Source organism: Narcine bancroftii, chromosome 5 (assembly GCF_036971445.1).
Source record: "Narcine bancroftii isolate sNarBan1 chromosome 5, sNarBan1.hap1, whole genome shotgun sequence".
NCBI classification, from domain to species: Eukaryota; Metazoa; Chordata; class Chondrichthyes; order Torpediniformes; family Narcinidae; genus Narcine; species Narcine bancroftii.
In genome coordinates this window covers 250,672,373-250,694,689 of record NC_091473.1, presented here as the reverse complement: position 1 = coordinate 250,694,689, position 22,317 = coordinate 250,672,373, and the positions used below count along the sequence as shown (strand labels likewise).

General features: G+C 41.1%; 1 protein-coding gene across 2 annotated transcripts in view; it reads left to right on the top strand.

Annotated features, from left to right (window-relative positions):
- Window positions 1-9,622: 9,622 nt before the first annotated feature.
- Window positions 9,623-22,317, top strand: part of LOC138765179 (guanine nucleotide-binding protein G(i) subunit alpha-3-like) — a 33,484-nt gene continuing 20,789 nt past the window's right edge. The window contains exons 1-2 of one of the 2 annotated variants that reach the window (XM_069942076.1): window positions 9,623-10,037; window positions 21,491-21,533. In XM_069942076.1, the coding sequence (XP_069798177.1) occupies window positions 9,920-10,037; window positions 21,491-21,533 (161 nt within the window). In that variant the 5' untranslated portion in view covers window positions 9,623-9,919. The remainder of the gene's footprint in view (window positions 10,038-21,490; window positions 21,534-22,317) is intronic. The other variant, XM_069942077.1, reaches the window with a different exon arrangement.

Below are 22,317 nucleotides of genomic sequence, written 5' to 3'. Positions count from 1 at the left end.
TTTAGGGGAGATGACAGGGGTGAGGCATTTTTTACGCAGAGGGTGGTGGGTGCCTGGAATGCATTGCCAGGGGTAGTGGTTGGAGCTATTACAATAGCAACATTTAAAAGGCTCTTGAATAGGCACATAAGAGGTTGGAAAGGTTGGCACATGATGATGGGACAAAAGACTTGTACTGCGCAATATTGCTCTATGTTCTATTTCAAGGACAGAATTAACTATAATTTTTAAAAATTTAGACACACAGCACTGTAACAGGCCATTTTGGCCCATGAGCCTGTGCCGTCCAATTACACCCAATTGACCTACAGCCCCCAGTTCATTTTTGAAGGGTGGGAAGGGTGGAGCAGCCAGAGGAATCCCATGCAGACACGGGGAGAACATACAAACTCCTTTCAGATAGCACAGGATACAAACCCCAGTCGCTGGTGCTTTAACAGAGTCGCATCATCCACTGTGCTAATTGTGCCGCCAGGCTATATATTAATGTTTCTTCAATCAATGATTTTCGAGTTAGAGAAATACAATTTTACATACAACCAAGTGCATTCAACTTGAATGAGATAATCTGTTAATGTGTATTGATGATGTAGGTTGGGCAGAACATGTGAAGAAATCTTTGGTTTTCTATGCATTCCTTTTTTTACTGTTTTTGTTTTGCAAATTGTGAATAAACAATAAACAGGGTTATATTTAAGTAACTGATTTGTCAGAAATGTTAACTAATACTTGCATTTCGCCCCATATATTTCTCACAAACAAGAATGTTTAACGATATCAAGTGTAACCCCAGCATTGACAGACTATTATTATCAGCTGAATAAATTGATGTGAGATTTTCACAGTCCTTGGATGGTGGAATCTCTTGGTGCCTGCCCCATTGACCACCGCCAGTGGGCTGATCTCGCCTCCAACCGTGCATCTTGGCGCCTCACAGTTCGGCGGGCAGCAACCTCCTTTGAAGAAGACCGCAGAGCCCACCTCACTGACAAAAGACAAAGGAGGAAAAACCCAACACCCAATCCCAACCAACCAATTTGCCCTTGCAACCGCTGCAACCGTGCCCGCCTGTCCCGCATCGGACTTGTCAGTCACCAGCGAGCCTGCAGCTGACGTGGACATTTACCCCTCCATAAATCTTCATCCGCGAAGCCAAGCCAAAGAGGGATGGTGGAAAAATATACACTCTTATCAGAAGATATAATCTAATCTGCAACCATGAATCATTTATTAAAATTAGTTAAACAGCACCATTAGTCAATGCATCTGCTTTCCTTCGATTATGAAACAAATTGCTTTCTTTTGAAAACATCTGCAACTCGACTACATTTATTATACTTATGAGACCATTCAGAGGAAGGATTTTCAACATGAATTGGCAACTCTTTCCTCTTTTCTCAGGTTCAGCCTGGGCTGCCGGGTAGTTCTAGCCTTTTTTTGTTTTAAGTATTGCCGAAAAATTGGAAATACTGCAGATGCAGTGCTTTACAAATGCAGTATCCCTCAGTTATATTGACCTGACAACTTCTAGAGACTCATCTCCACACCTCTCCTTCAATGTAATGCATTGAATTTTTGTTTTAGTAGGGTTCAATATTTCATCTTAAAGGCATGTTTTGGTCTTCAGGGACCCTGCAATGCTGCTCAGAACAGCCAGACAGGATTATATGTTCATATTTTTGGAGTTGTGCCTGAACCAAAGTTGACTCTGAAGCTGGACCGGAATCGGCCAGAGAAAACAGACACACAAGATTTCATTGAAGAAGCAGAGATTGTACCTTGATGAACACACAAGAACTGTGGGAAAACAGTGTGAGAATTCAGACAAGCAATCTTGCCTGTTACAAAACTGAATAATTGCTGAGAGTTCACAATGTATATCTGAGGAAAATTTTTTTAAAAAGAGATAGGAATAAAATGATAGGAGTAGCCCCTGATGAAGGGCTCAAGCCCGAAACGTCGGTTCTGTATCTTTATCTTTGCTATTGCAGACACTGTTTGACCTGCTGAGTTTCTCCAGCATTGTTTTCACTTCAACCACGGTGTCCGCAGAAATAAAATACTGTTGGAAGTAGAATGAATTTCCAGTCCTTTCCAACTTGATCACATTTAGAAATAGCACTGAATAAAATGGCTTCACCTTACAATTAAGAAAGAAAATATAATTTAAAATTTTTTTAAAATCTTCAGATGCTAGAAAACTGAAATCAAAAACAGAACATATTATAAATAGCTGGTCAAACAACACCTGTGCAACAAAAATTAGGGTCAATGTTGGAGGTGATAACTTCAGAAAAGTCATCAACTTGAAACACTAAATCTGTTTCTCATTCTACCGATGCTGCGTGACCTGTTGATTGTCACCACCATTTTCTGCTTTTTTTGTAGGAAAGAATATGCCCGGATTTGCATCTTTCTCAGTTAGCTTCCAATTGCATATTTTACAATAGTATTCACTTAAAATTAGGTGATCAATTCCATCAGGGCAAGGCTGATACACATCAATAGTCTTGGTTATCTGTTTCTGGTGTTTGGAAGGATAGATGTTGGTCTTATCATCAGGAGAATTCCTTGGGATCTATCATTTCAATCAGAGAAGCAAGATTAGCCTCTCTCAGTCGAAAGATAGAACAGATGCAGACTGCAATAAGGATTCAAGTTGCTGAATTGGCATCTGAACCCACATAGATAATAAGGCTATTTTTTAACAAGTTATTCTAATCATTTGACCTCCAACTGTTGAAAATTTAACTTATTGTATCGCTCGAGCAGCAGCTAGTATGGACAAGGGGCCAAATGGCCTCTTTCCATTGACAGAAATGATGGTTCTGTTTATAGTATTTTCCAGAAGTACTGTATAAGGATATTTAGCTGGTGCTTTGTGCATTCTCCAGCTGTTGTTCCAGTAACAACTGATTTGAACTGATAACCTGCACAACAATATTTGGGCAATACTCTGCATCCCTTCAAATAATATTTGTATATGTGAGTTGATCTTTGATTACACACTGGAAGTCAAGGCAAGCAAGGTCAGACAGCAGCAAAAGTAAAACATGAAAGTCTGCAGACACTGTGGTTGAAGTAAAAACACAATGTTGGAGAAACTCAGCCAGTCAAACAGTGTCCTTTATATGGCAAAGATTAAGATACATAACCAATGTTTTGGGCTTGAGCCCTTCATCAAGGTATGAATTAATGTAGTCAGGTGCCCAATGACAGCAGCAAATTGTGGATAGAATTCAATCCACATTTTAAAATTCAGTTCTTTTAAAAAATCTATTGCACGCTTTAAATGTTAACATACATAATTAGACCACCAATGCATTTAGCAGCCTGTAATTACCATCTGGTTTCAGATTTATTGTCAGAGTACATAGATGGCATCACATACAACCCTGAGATTCCTTTTTCCTGCAGGCATGGCAGAATCACCACTAAATGGTAGTGAAAAATATAAACTGTACTAAGAGTAAAGTATGTAAACAAACAAAGAAATGTAAACAAACTGTGCAATACAGAGAGAACAATAAGAAAATCAAAGAAGTGCACAACTAAGTCCTTAAATGAGTCCCTGATTGAGTTTGTCCATGAGGAGTTTGATGGTGGAGGGGGAGCAGCAGTTCCTGAACCTGGTGGTGTGAGTCTTGTGGCACCAATACCTCTTTTGTGACGGCAGTAGCGAGAACAGAGCGTGTGCTGGCTGGTGTGGGTCTTTGATGATTGGTGCTGCTCTCCTGTAGATGTGCTCAATAGTGGGGAGGGTTTTGCCTGTGATATCCTGGTCTGTGTCCACTTCCTTTTGCAAGGCTTTAAAGCTCAGGAATATTGGTGTTTCCATACCAGACCATGATGCAGCTGGTCAGCACACTTTCTACCACACCTCTGTAAAATTTTGCCAGGGTTTCTTTCAATTTCCTACTTCTCCTAAATACCTCTTCTTTCTCAACTCAGCAAGACCAATGTCCTTCTTTACCTCTCACTATTTATTAACTGAAAATAGAGATTCTTAGGGAATCTCTATTTCTAAGAAATCCCTAAAAATTATTAATTAACTGAGGAATAGTTTGGGGGGGCACATGCAAATAATTACAAACTGGTCGAAGAACAAAAGCTACTGTAAACAAATGACATCCCCACTCAAGTAAAAACATTTAACAAAAGAATTAGAAGGCACAAAAAAAATAATTCAATAGTTAAATTCAATTATAATTTTGTAAAATAATATATTTTAATACAGGTTAAAGCCTCATTTGGAACCTTTGAAATTTAAATGCTCATAAAAACTATAAATCCATGGCAGAAAGGCATTTGAAAGAATTCTGGAGAGGTAGCAGTCCAATCGTACAGTAGATTACATACACATTTTCCATGATAAAAGCACACTTAAAAGTAAACAGTGGAAAGTGTTGATACAACACGTGACTAAGATAAGATAATAGAATGACACACACTGTAGTCAAAAGGCGCATATAGGCATGAGGATTTTTAAAGAACATACTGCACATTCTGAAAGGAATGGTGTAAATCACAATTATTTTACTCAATATAGATCAGCAATCCAGTCTAGTGTTTACATAAAAAAGAAATAGGCTGTCTTGCTTTCTGTATTACAAACGGAGGGGATATTTATTCCATGAGCTGTAGAGAGTTTTGGGCCGGTCCAGGATAATGAAAACACTGCAGAAAAGTTTGTCATTCCTTGTATAATTGTTCCCTCATAATGCAATACATTACCTGTTATATACATCAACAAAACAGAGCATGAGCAGCAATGGGTTATAGTTTACTGAACTTCCTGAAATTTTGTTGAAGTGCTACCAAATAAAATGCAGAAAAATAATCCATTTTACAGAATGGTTTTAATTTGCACCCAAGTGAAACTTAGTCACGTCGACCAGAGTGGACCCAAGTTCCTCTCCTGGCTGAGGCTACACTTACTGATTTCATCTGAGCTGGTAGTCAGGAGAGAAAAATAATTAATCACAGTCATTTGGACAGGGTGGTGGGGGAGGGGGGTGTGGAATAGACCATGAAAGCCTCTAGTGCTGCTTGCTATTGTGTCCAGTCCCAATGCTATAAAAAATGGCTGTGGTTAGGATTTGGTTTAATTCTACAACCCGTACCAAGTGACCTTCAATTCTTCAGTCCAGAAGGGTTAACTTGCAACAATAAAAACCATGCTGCAACTAAATGCTTTGAGAAGAGATTAGGGAAAAATTCGGACAGAAACGAAAACAATGAGTTTATTCTTTCTGGATCGAGAAAAGAATTGCAAAGGGCATGCATTCACCTCTAATCTCAAGGCTACAGGCTTATGAAGTGCACATGACGAGCTTGGCACTTTGTTGAAGGGATTTTATTCCTGCTTGTCAAAAAAACCTCAATGGCAAACTACTTCCTCCACTTTCCCCTCTCTGCTGTTGCATTCTGAACCCTAATGCCAAGTCTGATGAATTCATAGCTTTTCCCCCATGACCCATACTCCAATGTAATATTTATGTACTGACCTCCTGCCTCTAATTTTCCATAAGTTCTATCTCCAGGCCTGGGGACTCTACAGATTGGGTCAAGTGTTTTTTTTAATACATTATAGATCTCTGGGCAATTCTGGCCCACAGCAGGCAGGGGGATCTTGACCCACCCAATGTGTCCACTCAAATGTTCCAGCTGCCAATGCAACTTACTACAGGCTGCAATCAGGAAAGATCTCATGGAGGTTAACAGCTAAAGTTGTCCAGTTTGAATCCTCAGGTCTTTATCCTACAAACAATCTGACATTACAATAATAACCACTTCTCACTGGCTGTAGATATTTTGAAGTATCCTAAGAGTGAATAGGAAATGAAGGTCCAGCTTTCATATGATTACTGACCCTTCCAGACCCATGGTCTTCTGAACCGAATGTAAACCATCTTTCCCACCCATTGGCTCTGACACTGGAGATATTCTTACAATGTATTAACCATTTTTGGAATACCCTGAGCAACAGGACTGTGGAAACACCTTTACCAGTGCACTGCAGTGGCTCAAGGTATTGACTCACAACCACCTCTCATGAGCAAGTAGAGAGAGAAAATAATGATGGACTTATAAGCGATACCTAGATCCCATCAAAGAATTTTTAAAAATAAAAAGATCACTTGCATTCTAGGTGACATAAATAAAATTAAAATACTATAGATTCAGGAATTCTGAAATAAATGGAAATAAGATGTCCTACCTGAATTTTGGTATGAGTTTCACACGACAGCAGTGATGGAAGGAGTGAATTTTTAAGGTGGTCAGTCAACAAACTGTGTAATACAGAGAGGTGAAAAAAATTCAATAAAGTGCAAAAGTAAGAGTCCTTAAATAAGTCCCTAATTGAATTTATTGTTGAGGAATCTGATGATGGAGGGGTGGCAGCTGGTCCCTGAAAGTGGTGCTGCAAGTCTTATAGAACATTACAGCACAGTACAGGCCATTCCATCCTCGATGTTGTGCTGACCTATATAATTCCTAAAAAAAACTAAAGCCTTCCTATCTCATAATCCTCTATTTTTCTTTCATCCATGTGTCTGTCTAAATGTCTCTTAAATGCCTCTAATGTTTCAGCCTCCACCACCAGCCCTGGCAAGGTATTCCTGTTCTGGGGGAAAAAAAAGTGCTGGCTGTCCACCTTATCTATGTCTCTCTAAATCTTGTAGATCTCCATTAATTCCCCTCTCTTCCTTCTTTGCTCCAAAGAGAAAAGCTCCAGATCTGTTAACCTTGCCTCATAAGACTTATTTTCCAATCCAGGCAACATCCTGGTAAATCTCCTCTCCACCCTGTCCGTAGCTTCCACATCCTTCCAATAATGAGGTGAACAGAAAGGAACACAATGCTCTAAGTGTGGTCTGTGGGACCTAGACCTCTTTCCTGATGGCAGCAGCAAGTACAGAGTGTGTGCTGAGTGATATGGATCATTGGTGATTGCTGCTGTTCTCCAAGAGCAACATTCCCTGTAGATATTCTTGATGGTGGAAGGGTTTTGACCCTGATGTCTTGGGCTGTGTCCTGTCTTTAAATAAGAAATAGTTTTCTTTGTATTGACAGTGGCAAGAGAAAAGGGAATGCAGGTGAGAGGAGGGGAGAGGGAGTGGAGAGTGGTTGAAAGGAAAACGAAGGAAGTGATAGGGAAAAAGTGAGGGTAGGAAGGTAGAAGGAATATGATTTGGAGGGTAAACAATATTAGATAGCAGGGGTGAATACATGAAACACAAAAGTCTGCAGATGCTGTGATTGTTGTGAAGACCCAACTGCGCTGGGTGGGTCACGTCTCCAGAATGGAGGGCCATCGGCTTCCCAAGATCATGTTCTATGGTGAGCTCTCCACTGGCCACCGAGAGAGAGGTGCACCAAAGAAGAGGTACAAGGACTGCTTAAAGAAATCTCTTGGTGCCTGCCACATTGACCACCGCCAGTGGGGTGATATCGCCTCCAACCGTGCATCTTGGCGCCTCACAGTTCGGCGGGCAGCAACCTCCTTTGAAGACCGCAGAGCCCACCTCACTGACAAAAGACAAAGGAGGAAAAACCCAACACCCAACCCCAACCCACCAATTTTCCCTTGCAACCGCTGCAACCGTGCCTGCCTGTCCCGCATCGGACTTGTCAGTCACCAACGAGCCTGCAGCAGACGTGGACATACCCCTCCATAAATCTTCGTCTGCGAAGCCAAGCCAAAGAAGAGTAAAACCACACTGAAATACTAGAGGAATTCAGCCAGTCTTTCAGCATCCATAGAAGTCAAAGATATATTGCTGAGATTTCAGGCCAGAGCCCTTCTTCAAGAAAAGCCAGAATGATCAAAAAGCAGGAAATTTCAGAAAACAGGAAGAGCTAGCAGGGTGAGTAATCCAGACCAACAAAAGTTATTACTGGTAATTGGATAAGGGGAGAGGTGAGAATTGATTATATCTATGTGAAAGGAGACAGGGAAAAGAGGGGGAGAGAGAAAGACATTGCTGGGTGCAGGTAGCAGGGGTGGAGGGGGGAGATGTGAAGGGGGAGGGGATTTTTAAACAAAAGTCCGAGAAATCAATGTTAATGCCATCTTCTGGAGATCTCATCTGGCAGTGCATGAAACCAGGGTAGGGGTGGGGGGTGCCTACCTGCTACCGTGAACCTCCTCTGTGCACTGCCACCACCATCTCCCTTCCACCTCCCTCCGACGTAACAGACAAATGCGCTGCTTCTATTGCTGGTGACTGGTGACACTAAATGCTAGTGACACATCACAAGTGACGCTAGTGCTGCAGATGGGGGGGGGGTCATAATACCTCTTTTTGGGGTGGCAATGCCCACGAATGCCCCCTGGAGCTGACATGCCAGCAAAGGAATGGGATGGGAAATGGGGATTTGGGATGGGAAATGGAAATGGGATGGGGAATGAGGATTGGGAATGGGGATGGGATGATGGGGGGTGGGAATTAGGATTCGGAATGGGGATGGGACATGGGAATGGGAATAGGGAATGGGATGGGGAATGGGATGATGGGGAATGGGGATGGGATGATGGGGGGTGGGAATTAGGATTCGGAATGGGGATGGGACATGGGAATGGGAATAGGGAATGGGATGGGGAATGGGATGATGGGGAATGGGGATGTGATGGGAAATGGGAATAGGGAATGAATATTGGGAATGGGGATGAGGTGATGGGGCATGGGAATGGGAATAGGGATTGGGAATGAAGAATGAGGATTGGGAATGGGGAATGATTGGGAATAGACAATGAGGATGGGAGATGATGGGGCATGGGAATGGGAATAAGGATTGGGAATGGGATGGGGAATGAGGATTGGGAATAGGGAATGGGGATGAGATGATGTGGCATGGGAACAGGAATTGGGAATGTGATGGGGAATGAAGATTGGCAATTGGAATGGGATGATGGGAAATGGGGATGTGATGGGGCATGGGAATGGGAATAGGGATTGGGAATGGGGAATGATTGGGAATAGACAATGAGGATGGGAGATGATGGGGCATGGGAATGGGAATAAGGATTGGGAATGGGGAATGAGGATTGGAAATAGGGAATGGGGATGAGATGATGCAGCATGGGAATAGGAATTGGGGATGTGATGGGGAATGAAGATTGGCAATGGGAATGGGATGATGGGAAATGGGGATGTGATGGGGCATGGGAATGGGAATAGGGATTGGGAATGGGGAATGATTGGGAATAGACAATGAGGATGGGAGATGATGGGGCATGGGAATGGGAATAAGGATTGGGAATGGGGAATGAGGATTGGAAATAGGGAATGGGGATGAGATGATGCAGCATGGGAATAGGAATTGGGGATGTGATGGGGAATGAAGATTGGCAATGGGAATGGGATGATGGGAAATGGGGATGTGATGGGGCATGGGAATGGGAATAGGGATTGGGAATGGGGAATGATTGGGAATAGGGATGAGATGATGGGGCATGGGAATGGGAATGGGCGGCCACTGAAAGATCTACACTATGGCCGAGGTGTTTCCCATCCGCGCTCCGAAGAGAGACTACAATTCCCGTGAGGCAACGCGCGATGGCCGGAAATGGACAGGATGTGAGGTCAGAAAAGGGCAGGGTTTCCGCTTTCAAACGCTAACTGTCAGGGCTGGTGGAGAGCGGTGGGGTTTGAACCGCTAACGGTTCGGGCGCCGGTGGCCCTCGGACGGACAGGGAGCTTCGTGCAGGGTGAGGACCCCCCCACCCCCCATCCCGTCCCCCCCCCTCCACTCCTTTCTCCCGACTCCCCGTGAGGAAAACCCACGCGTTCAGCCGGTGAAGCGGAGTTGGGCGAAGGAACGAAGCAGCCACCGGCGGAGCCCAACGAAGCCCGGGTCCTGGTCCTGGTCCTGGTTCCCCCCCCCCCCCCCCCCCCCCACCCCGGCCGCCGCGATGGGCTGCACCATGAGTGCCGAGGACAAGGCGGCGATGGCGAGGAGCAGGATGATCGACCGCAACCTGCGCGAAGACGGTGAAAAGTCGTCCCGGGAGGTCAAGCTGCTGCTGCTCGGTGAGGAGCAGGGGCTGGAGAGGCCGAGGCATGAGGGGGGGGGGGGCTGTGAGGGGGGGAGGGGTGGGGGGGGGGAAGCAGCAGTGCTGCAGACGCCATGGGGTTGCGCCTGTTTTCTCCCCTGTCGTGTGTCAGCCTGGACTCCAGGAGGCGCTGTGTCTTCGGACTCCTGGGACGAGGGGGTTAATTTCAGGGCCTGACTGCACAGAAGGAGCCCGGCGGCTGCCCCCCCCCCCCACCCACGCTGGGGGCGGCTGCCCCCCCCCCACCCACGCTGGGGGCGGCTGCCCCCCCCCCACCCACGCTGGGGGCGGCTGCCCCCCCCCCACCCACGCTGGGGGCGGCTGCCCCCCCCCACCCACGCTGGGGGCGGCTGCCCCCCCCCCCTCCCACGCTGGGGGCGGCTGCCCCCCCCCTCCCACGCTGGGGGCGGCTGCCCCCCCCCTCCCACGCTGGGGGCGGCTGCCCCCCCCCCTCCCACGCTGGGGGGGGGGCGGCCATTTTTAAATGATTTCAACTTCCTGAAGCCAAAGATTGGTGTTGGAAATTTGAGGAGCAAAGAAGTCAGAGTAGAAATGTGATGGAGATCATCAGTTTAAAAGCCCCAGCATTTGGGATTACTGGCAAGAATGTCTGTGATACTTTAAAGGCCAATTGAACAACACTCAAAAGTAAAACAACATAAGATTGCAGGGAAATGAATGGCTGGCTCTCTCTATGGTGAGGGAAGCGGATGGGTGTATCCAGAGGTTGGATTCCTTGATTTTGTTAATGGTTTGTTAAAAGGCTGGAAAAAAACTTGTTTCCCTGGATCCCTTTGTATCTTTGTCACCTCTCTTTAGTACAGCCACTGTGGATATGCTGAGGTGTCGGCCTGGATTTGTAATGAAGTTATCACTTTCTGATAGTTAACAGAACAACCCAGTAAGCCATAGCTAACATTTTAGAAAATTTAGTTTGTGACTTTGCATGAATAAAATGTGGGACAAAAAAAAATGCGTGAAAGGGAGGATGTTAAAGTTGGAATGAAATATTTTGACATTGGATGTTTCTGAGAAGAATTGATTTGTTTATACACTGATGTTGGTTTAATGTGTAGAGGACATTGACCAGTAATGAATATTGGAAGAGATAAACCAACGATGAATGCAGGGGTTTGGACCGATGAGATGGAATTTGCAATTGGACTTCATTTGAGACTGGAGGATGAAATGTATGCTTTGAAGTGGCAAAGCATAACAATTCAGTATAAAACTATGAATGAAATTTTTAAACTGGATCAGGTCATAAGTTGCAGTGTAGAAACTTGCAGCTTGAGGCATTTACGAGGAAGATCCTGCAGAGCAAACTGTGTCTTGGGAGTTTGAATAATTAGTTATTAAAAATATTGAAGCAGACAAGTCGGCTTGTTTTTTTATTTGCATATTTGAGCCATTATTTTTTAAAAAAAAACACTGGGTACATTATTTAAAAAGAGGCATTTAACTCCTAAGAAAATTTATAAACCTCTCTAAAACAACATTTTGGTTTATATTGTGATGGTTGGATTATTTTGTTTGGTCAGGTTCTGACCAAATTCCTATTTGTAAGTTTTTCCAAAAATGTAGTCCTCAAAGTTCAACACTATTTTGCCAAGGAATGCATCACCAACGTGTGATCCTTCAGGAGGTGAGGGATGGGAATTGGGAATGAGGAAATGGAAATCAGTTTGGCTGCTGAGATTCAGGAGATTATAACTCCTGGTTTATATTTCAGTATCTGAAAACCAAAAGTCTCTCAGCATAAATGGCCTGGAGGTAGATGTAATGATATCATAATCAACAGTCAATAATGAATATTTGTTGGGAGAGGATTAAGATGGGTTCCAGGGCCAGCATCAAAGTGAATGAAAAAAAATGTCCCAGGGCAACAAATGTTGTACAGTAGCTTCTGTCAGTATTTGGATTTGTGCAACTCTCAGTACTCCAATCTGTTGCCGTAGTGTTTAAAGTTACTTCTAACGTAGCTTTTTGTATCCTTGTTAAACTGAGAGTAAAGTGTTGAGATGGCTTTATTTCATAGGGTTTGCCTTCCTGATTTTTGATGTGTGCTTTTCATAATTTAATAGTTTGCGCTTTTTTAAAAACTAAATCTGATGACATTGTTAACAACTGATTAAATAAATGCAGATAAAATATTCTCAAAGTTGACTAAATAGATCAAATGTTTTTTAATGAAATTCAACTCTTAATGCTAGGTTGACTTGAAAGTTTATTGAAAATACTGGATATGTGCATTGGTTGAGCATTTTTTGGTTGGAGAAAGTAGAGAATAGATGGGGTTTTACCTGAACCATTAATTGGATTTACTTCTGGGTATTTATTGAATTATTATGACTTTTTGAATTTTATATTTTAACTCATCGGCTGAAAATTTAAAAAAAATATCCCATCTAAATTTTGCTGTAGAATGGAATAGTGTGTGTGTGTTGGGATTACAGGAAAGAATTGGAGCTCGACAACTAGTTTATTGTCAGATGCATTGTATGATACCAATGTGCACTGAAATTCTTGCGCCAGCTGAGCAGGTGCTTAACAAACAAAAGACAACAATAGAATACATAAATAAATTAAAAAGAGACAATAAATACAAAAGATGGTCGATAAATGTTCAGTTATCCTAGTGCATGAAAATAAAAGCAAATCTACAATAATGCAGACAGTAGTTTTGTGATTTCTATGCATCCATGATTAGTGTAATGAGGGGCGGTTCAAAAGCCTGATGGTCTTTGGAAAGAATTTGTTCGAGAATTGGTGCTGGCTTCTGTATCTTCTTCCTGAAGGTAGCAGTGAGAAAAGGTGACCAGGGTGATGGGGTCCTTTATGGTGTTGGCTGCTGCCATGCATAGATCAAATGAGTGAAGCACGAAGTGACAGTGTAGTCTATGCAATAATATCGTAATCGTCGCATTTATTTATTAACTATATATCCCTTTGCTTCCACATAGTCTTAATGACTATTAGTCTTAAATATTTTTGAATTAAAAGTGTATGTTTACAGCCTATTGTTCTTTTGAATGGTTAATCAATGTAAATTGTTTGCAAATTAATGACATTTCAGTGAGTGTTATTCTGGCCTTTCAGATCTTGTCCCACTATTTTAAAATGGCCAGGGAAAATGAATAATATGACCAACACCTGGAGAAATTCAACAGGATCTGCAGCATCCATAGGAGAGCAGAGATGTATAATGAATGTTTCAGGCCTGACCCCTTTGTCAAGCTCCTTGTTAAGATGGCAAGATGTGTCATCCAAAAGAAAATGGTTCAAAGTTGTGACATTTTTAAAAAACCCATGAAATAGAAAACTATAGGCTACAATGAATGCTGGCTAAACAAGTACATTTGAAATGCTCAATTCATATGATCTGCCTGTTGAAATATCCTTGCCAAAAGATTAAATTCTCTTATTCGTGCTGCTGAGAGAAATTGTTCATGTGGCTTCATTTTGCAATGAAAACAGTTGATAAATGATGTTTATACCTTTGAATATACATCACATATCAAAGAAGAAAGATGGTTTCTTTATGAAGCATCAATTTCAACATGCTTTCTTTCTTGCGTTTATAACTGTTTTGGATTACATTTGAGGCTCCCATTTACTCCTTGCATCATTTTGAGATTGTACTTCCTATTTTTGAACAGAACTGAGAACAATAATCACGTGAGAGAGAAAATGAACATCCTAATGTAAACGTACATGTGCATTTTTGTCTTTTATCTTGGTGCACCCCACACCAAAAAAGTTATTTCTGGGATGTTGGCCATAAGTATCGTCTATTTAATCAGTCACACATGAGGAAGGGAAATCTAGAAGTAAGTTTGGGACATTGCAAGTCTTAATTTTCCCACAACTAGTCGGCTGAATAACTGACTCATCTGTGTTAACTTCCTCTCCCACTGATAAGTTTCCCTTCCAAGTTGGGCTATTCTGCTGAGATCTTATTTTGATCTTGAAGCATCAATGCAATTCAGTTTGGACAGAGTTGAGGGAAAAAATGTGTGTAGGATTTTTTAATAAAATTGTTTCTTTTGTTATCCAGCAATTTGATTGAAATGTAAACAGAAAATGCTCTTAATAATCAGCAGGATCAGACAGTATCTGTGGAGAGAGAAGCAGAGTTGACCAATGGTAGGTCATTAACATGGAATGTGAACTTTGTCCTTTATGGGTTGTCGGACCTGAATACTTCTAGCATATTTGGCTTTTGCAGAAGGTGGAAATCAGATAAGTTTGTCAGCTTTTCCAATATCTGGTGATTGGAGCATTTTGCAGTGTGAAGATTGGAATGCTGGGTGTTCCCATTTATACAGTGCTAGTTCATGATTTAGATGTTGTGAGTTGAAATTTCTGTTCCTGTTGTGCAGATGGTGAACAGATGTGTATTAATTCAACAGATTATCCATCCACTGTGGATTTAATGAACATTTCTCTTGCACTGGACTTCTCAGGCTAATTGTTAAGCTTGCCTTTCTGCTTGCAATGGGGGTATGTGAACATTCCCTCCAGCTCTTAGTACTCTGACTTTCTCAGAAAGTGTTGTGATATCTTCACATCATCAAGAGGAAACTTAGATTTATTTAATAAAAGGGTGTAGCTGAAGAAAGCACAGCCACCACGCTGAGGGTCATTAACGACTGTTTTATTTGAATTTAGCGCGCGGCCTTTAAGGGCAGCGCTGGCTCAGTCACTAAGGTGCATGCTGCGCAGGAGGCTTGAGTCAGGAAAAACTCCTGATGGCGTCATCTTCCCTTGGCTGCCCCACCACGTGGGGCTGGTTCGCCATGAGAGAGTGCGCCGCCACAAGGGAAACATTTTGAATTTCAAATCTATCATTGCCTTTCTTTGCAGCTGTGCTGAAGTTCTTAACAATAACAGTCTTATCACCTGCAATATTATTTTCTGTCACATGTTCACATTTCATGCATTATGGTCTTGTAGTCCCTTCAGACAAATTTTGACAGAAAAAATTTTTGCTGACAGAAAAGATTATTAAACCATTTGAATTAGTAGTTCTCAGTGGTATTTGCATTAATGTTAGTGTTTATAATTTTTAAAATATGAATTTAAAAAAAGATTCAGGTTTATTGCCATGAAATTTGATATTTTTTTTGTTGCAGCAGTATGGTGCAAACAGGTGGAAAATTGCTATAAATTGCAGTTCCATATATACAATATTTCAGAATAATTAGTGCAGAAAAAAAGGTGAGGTAATGTCAACAGATTCATTTTCCTTTCAGAAATTTATTGGGAAGCCAGCTGTTTTATAACATTGGGTCTGCGTCTTCAGGCTCCTGTACCTACTTCCTGATGGTAGCTGTGAGAAAAGGACATGGTCTGGGTGGTGAGGGCCCTTGATAGAGGCTGCTTTCTTGAGAGACCACCTTTTGTCCTGCAAATGGATGCTGACATAGCTTGAACTTTGTGGAATAATTTTGTCTAATTTCAATTTTACACAAAGCACTTGAAATGTACTTAAAAGGCTGTTTTATTAGAATATCAAATTAGCTTGATTCTGAAATTTAAACATACAGCATGGCAACAGGGCCTTCCAACTCCTGAGTCCGTGCCACCCAATTAGCCTACTACAATTCCCATACGTTTTTGAAAATGCTTTCTGGCAATCCTGGCATTTTTGCTTTTATTCCTTTTTCTATTTACTTGCTTCCATTTCCCATTTACAACTGCTTATTAGAAGCACTCGAAGAACCTCAGTTTCTATGTGTACTCTAGCAATACTTGCTCATTCCTTGCCATTGCTTCTCTCAAACCTGCTAAGGGTGCAGGCCTGAAACATTGGTTATATCCCTTTCCTTACTATAGACACTCTGTGACCTGCTGAGATTCCCTAGCACTTTTTTTCTTGCACCAAACCCTTTCCAGTTTTGTTATTCCAAATTGTTAGTGCTTGAAAGTGTTCTACTGAAATTGTTTCTGCTCCAAACTCTACTTCCTGGCTACACACTTCATTGCTCTTTTTGATATCAGCTAAGCTGAACCAGAACGTTCTTTAATATGTTACCGAAGGATTATTTGAAAGCCATCATTAAGACTGCCTAATTCCATCTCTTAGAAGCTGCCTGGCTAATTGTGTTCCTAATTCATTTCCTTTCCTTCATTTTCCCTGAAGGTAAATCTCTGCTACTTGCGCTTCAAATTATACAAAGCCCCATTCACTTATCACTTCCTTTGCTTGTGGGTTGATCTGAATCTCCATTTGAGAAATACATTGATTTTTCAATGTGCTCATCCTTTTAAATATCATCAGAACTTCAGCTCTTCCTGTTTATAATCTCTTCATACTCCCTGAAATATCAATTCTACAGTATTCTTATTGTGGCTGGATGCAGCTGTGCTTTCATGTGTCAGAAGCCTGAGACTCCTTCCAAAAATCACTCTTTCAAGATTCTTGTTGGAGCCAATGTCTTTTACCCAGCTTTTTAACATCTACCTGACTTTTTTTTTGTTGCTATGTAATGGCTCTATTTCAATACAAGGCTCTTTTGAGCCTTTTCAGACCTATGTAATTCTGGGACCATGTTTAGTAGAAAGCTTGATTTTTTTTTTTGCTCCCTTGTTCCACGATTGTAGCTGTGTGCATTTGCAGTTCAAATTATAGTCTACGTGATTTTAAATTCTGAGGCAATAAATTTTGCTTCAAGCTAGTTAAAAAGAAGCAACTCTGAATGTTTTATAAAAAGTAAACTGGAATATTTAATGCTAATTAATAAAGCCAAGCAAAAGAGTAAACCAAGCAAGTGGAGAGAGTGAAAAGCAGAGAAATTCTGTTAAACTTTTACCAGGCCTTATAGGCTAAGCTCTGAGCAATTTAACTAGTCCTGATTTTTTTCATATAACCACTTACAGCACAGAACAGGCCAGTTCGGCCCTACTAGTCCATGCCGTAACAAATCCCCACCCTCCTAGTCCCACTGACCAGCACCCGGTCCACACCCCTCCAGTCCTCTCCTCTCCATGTAACGATCCAGTCTTTCCTTAAATGTAACCAATGATCCCGCCTCAACCACGTCTGCCGGAAGCTCATTCCACATCCCTACCACTCTTTGCGTAAAGAAATTTCCCCTCATGTTCCCCTTATAATTTTCCCCCTTCAATCTTAAACCATGCCCTCTAGTTTGAATCTCCCCCACTCTTAATTGAAAAAACCTATCCACGTTGACTCTGTCTGTCCCTTTTAAAATCTTAAACACCTCGATCAAGTCCCCTCTCAATCTTCTATGCTCCAGAGAAAAAAGCCCCAGTCTGCGCAACCTTTCCCTGTAACTCAGACCCTGAAATCCTGTCAACATTCTCGTGAACCTTCTCTGTACTCTCTCTATTTTGTTTGTATCTTTCCTATAATTTGGTGACCAAAACTGTACACAGTACTCCAAATTTGGCCTCACCAATGCCTTGTACAATTTCATCATAACCTCCCTACTCTTCAATACTCTGATTTATGAAGGCCAACATTCCAAATGCCTTTTTCACCACACCATCGACCTGAGTATCAGCCTTGAGGGTACTATTTACCACAACTCCTAAATCCCTTTGTTGCTCTGCACATCTCAATAGCCGACCATTTAATGCATATGACCTATTTAGATTGGCCTTTCCAAAATGTAACACCTCACACTTATCTGGATTAAATTCCATCAGCCATTTCTCAGCCCACACCTCCAGCCTTCCTAAATCACCTTTTAATCTACGGTAATCTTCCTCACTGTCCACAACACCACCAATCTTTGTATCATCCGCAAACTTGCTTATCCATTCTCCACCCCTACTTCCAGATCATTAATATATATTTAACAAACAATAGTGGACCCAGGACTGATCCCTGAGGAACTCCACTAGTCACCGGCCTCCAATTGGACAAACAATTTTCTACCACTACTCTCTGGCACCTCCCATCCAACCATTGCTGAATCCATTTCACTACCTCCTCATTTATACCTAATGCCTCCACCTTTTTTCCTAACCTCCTGTGGGGAACTTTGTCACTAACCTCCTGTGGGGAACTTCGCACTGTTGTTTTATTGGACATGCAAGATAGATTTACTCCTCTGTCTTCCAGGAAGTGGTTAGAGTCTTGCACAAAGCATGTAGTTGTTGCATTGTTCAAGTATTGTTCAAACTCCCATGACATTGCTGCAAGATATCCTCAGGGCAATTTGCTAGGCCTGCCGATCATCATTGATCTTTTCGTGAGTTTGTATGCCAGTCATTGAGTGTTAACAAACGTGTATTATCACTAGTCACTGGGCATGCCCATCTTCAGAATGTATTGTTATGGACCAATTACATAAATGGGTCAAAGGTAGTATATGGTGTTGGAACTGACCTGACCTGCCACCTGAAGCCCTTTTTCATTAAAATCTTAGAACTGCTGAGGAAATCAGCAAGTTTTGCAGCATCCATAGAAGGTAAAGATTTATGATCAATGTTTTGAGCCTGAGCCATACCATGAAGAAGGGGTTAGGCCCAAAATGTCAGTTCCTCCAGCATTTCTGTTTTTACTACAATCACATTGTCTGCAGACTTTTGTGCTTCACCTCTTTTCATTAGTTGCAAGACGTGCCAAGACAACAATGGAATGTATTCCATTGCTTGGAAAATACAGCTCCAACAGCATCCAAGAAGCTTAATGCCACCATGCAGGACAAATCAGTTCATTTCATTTTGACACCCCATTCACCATCATAAGGATTCGTTACTTCCACCACTAGCATGTTGTATATAGCTGCAGTGTATAAATTCATTGTTAATGGGGCCGTTGCCAATTTTGTATTCCCCTCCAGTACTGATCCCTGAGGCACTCCACTCATCATCGGCCTCCAATTCGACAAACTGTTTTCCACCTCTACTCTCTGGCATTTCCCATTCAACCATTGCTGAATCCATTTCACTGCTTCATCATTAATACCTAATGCTACCACCTTCCTTACTAACCTCTTATGGGGAACCTTGTCAAAAGCCTTACTAAAGTCAAAGTAAAGAAGAAACCAACTAAACTTGATTGCTTCACTCGACCATAGCCAAAAAAGGTTTGAGAATAGCTGATCTCGTGACCTCTTAAATCCTATTTGCATACCACATTGATTTGGCTGTATATTGCCATTCCTTAATTAACGTGTATAAACTCTGAAACTGCTGGAAAGCAAAAAATGTAGCATGGAGTGATGTCAGTGGATAATCTTTGGTTGTAGTTTGGAAAGGGTAAAGTGGATCAGAAATCATTAAAGCACAATGTGCTGTTGTTACCCAAGAAATAGGTTTCTGATTTGTCTAAGTATTCAGAATAGGTAGTCACCCATTTATGACCTTAATTGGGACCTAAGGATTGGTCATAACTTAGATTTGTTGTATCTGATTTGCATGTCAACAAATGAACCTTTAGTGAAGAATCTCAGCATATGTAGAGTATTTTTTAAAAATTGGTCGTGTGTGCAGGTGGACGTAACTAGCATAGGTTGTAAGTTGAGGACTACCTGTACAGTAAAGATTTGGTGTCACTGGAAGCACAAAAAAAGCAATGCAGGGCTTTGCAAAATAAGAATGCAGGGCTTTGCAACTTGTTTCCTGTGGCTGAGAGGTGATCTTGAGGCCGCACAATAATGAGTATGCACTAATTTGAACAACCTCCTTTCCTGTACTTAAATTGTTTAAATCTAGGGAAAAATCTATCCTATTAAGGAGGGATAACTCATTATTTATTCACAAATTTAAAATACTGTTTCTTAGTTGTACGCATGTTCCATAATTGCTTCCTGTGGGTTGTTGTATAAGCTTTAATAATAAGGTTGCAGAATGCAAAATCACCTATTTTTCTACGAAGAATTTGTTTTTGTTACATCTATACAAAAGAGGTCTTTAAAATTTCCACTGACATGGCTGTCTTTCTGAAATAAGTATTGGTAACAAACTGCACCCTCCTCATTTTCATTTGTCAGTTTTTGTTAGTTATAGTTACCACCGTTCTACCATAGGTACGTAATTAAAATCTTTATTTCTCAATTTTTTTGAATTTCATTTGTTTCAAACTGGATCAGAAGGTCAGCAAGTTGAACTTCAGTGTGTTTGATCATGTTTGCTCTGTATATGTCACATTTTGGTTTATAGCCCAATTATAATTTGCACTTCAATTATGAACAGGTTTCAAAATATTAACGTGATTGCTACATTTGGTATGGCTGCACATGTAATGTAAGATCAAGAATATAGTTCAGGTTCCTCTGTATTTATAAAGGGCACAGTTGAAACTTAAGAAGTTTTTGCAGCAGGTTACAAATAATGTTCTTATTATGATAGAACTTGAAATATTGTTCAATAAATTATCTTTACAAAATTTGTTAAATGATCCCCCATTAATTTTGATTTCACTGCAAATTTTACTGTCAAATGAAAAGCAGATGCTGAAAATATATTCAGCCATCAGTGGAGAGAAACAAAATGAACATTTTGGGTTAATTTTTGATAAATTATGAAATCAGATGACTAGCAAGAATATACAACTTGTAGCGAATAAATCTTTGACTGAAATTCCTATCCAAGGTTCTGTGGGGCCCCAGTGTAGGAGCTGGACCTTTTTTAAATCCAGGAAAAGACATCTGGTTTGCTGCACTGTCTGTAATCAGAATGATTTACCGATGCATTTATAGACTTGCATGTTTTAGGATGACCTTGTTTATTAGAAAAGTTGCAAGTATTTGTTAATTTTACTTCCGATAGGGGCCAGCATATTTCATACCAGCACTTTCTTGCAAAATGGAAAACCAGTTTTCTTCTTGCTGCTCCAGTTCTCCACCTCCCATTGGTTTGAAAATCTTGGAAATGGTTATGTCAGACCAACTGGCACATTAAAGTCTTTGATTACTTAACAGAACTAATGTCACACTGTCAACTGCAGTAAGACTGAGATCTCTTGGAGTTTCTGTGCTGCATTCATAACCTAGACTTACTATTCTAGCACAGTTGCCATTGTGGTTAGTAATAACTGAAATAGGCTGTAAATGGTACAACTTGAAATAACAGGAAGGCTTGCACCACTCAATTAGACAACGACTCCTTTAAATGTCTATTATCAGGAAGCTGCCCAAAGTACATTACACAGCATGTGAGAAATGTATCTTGATGAGAATCTCGATGGGATAGCATGAAATTTAAGTATTATTTCCAAACATTATCTCTAGTAATGTTCTTGCATACTTAAAATCTGGTCCCCAGAAATTAATAAACAAAATTATTGATTCTTGACCACAAAGTTTTTGCAGTTTGGTTAGATGTATCTTTTTAAACATTTTTGTGTGTAGCATTGACAATATTGAATGGTCGAGCTTGATTGCAGTACACAAAGATTGCAATCAAAAGTTGTGAAATGTCAAGTGTGACGGTGGTTACTCTTTTTCTTTGTAGGTGCTGGAGAATCTGGAAAAAGTACCATTGTGAAACAAATGAAGTGAGTCTGAAATCGTTTTAGATGAACCTTTGGTCCTGGATGCAAATGTTGACACTTGACAAGTTTAAAAATGACGTCTTTGATTAAATATAAATTGTCACTTTAATACAGCTTTGGGATAAATGTGGATTTGTGAGCACTTTTTGCTAATCTCATGCCATTTCAAGATGCTTTGTATTTGATTATATTCCCTTGTTTTGATGAGTGATATATTTTCAAGTGAGGAATAGATTTGTGAATCTTGTATTCTTAATTTACATTTCTTGGGATTTATAATAGCAATTTTGGTAAGAATTATTACATTTGCTTTAAAGAGTGAGAGGTTCTCTTGCATGCAGTGCATTAATGCATGCACTTGTTTGAAGTTTTGATTGGCTCTCAAATGTTGTCACTATTTACCAAGATCAAATGGGAGACCCATTGGGAGGTAAAACATGAAAGTCTGCAGATATCGTGGTTGAAGTAAAAACACAATGCTGAACAAACTCAGCTGGTCAAACATGGTGAAAATAAAGATGCATAACTGAGATTTCGGGCTTGAGCCCTTCATCAAGGTATGGAAAAATTTCGATAGGTGTCCAAATAAAATGAGGGTGGGAGGGATTGGGGGGGGGTGGAGCATGGTTCCAAAGGCAGGAGGTAATGGGGGAGGAAGGATGGCTAGGCGAAATGAGAGGAAACGGGGTTGTTACGAACCGTGCCTAACAAGTCACCCTCAAAATGAAGTATTTTGCTTTTGAAAAGACCTTCCTGGCATAGGTCAGTCCACTGAAAAGTGCCAATC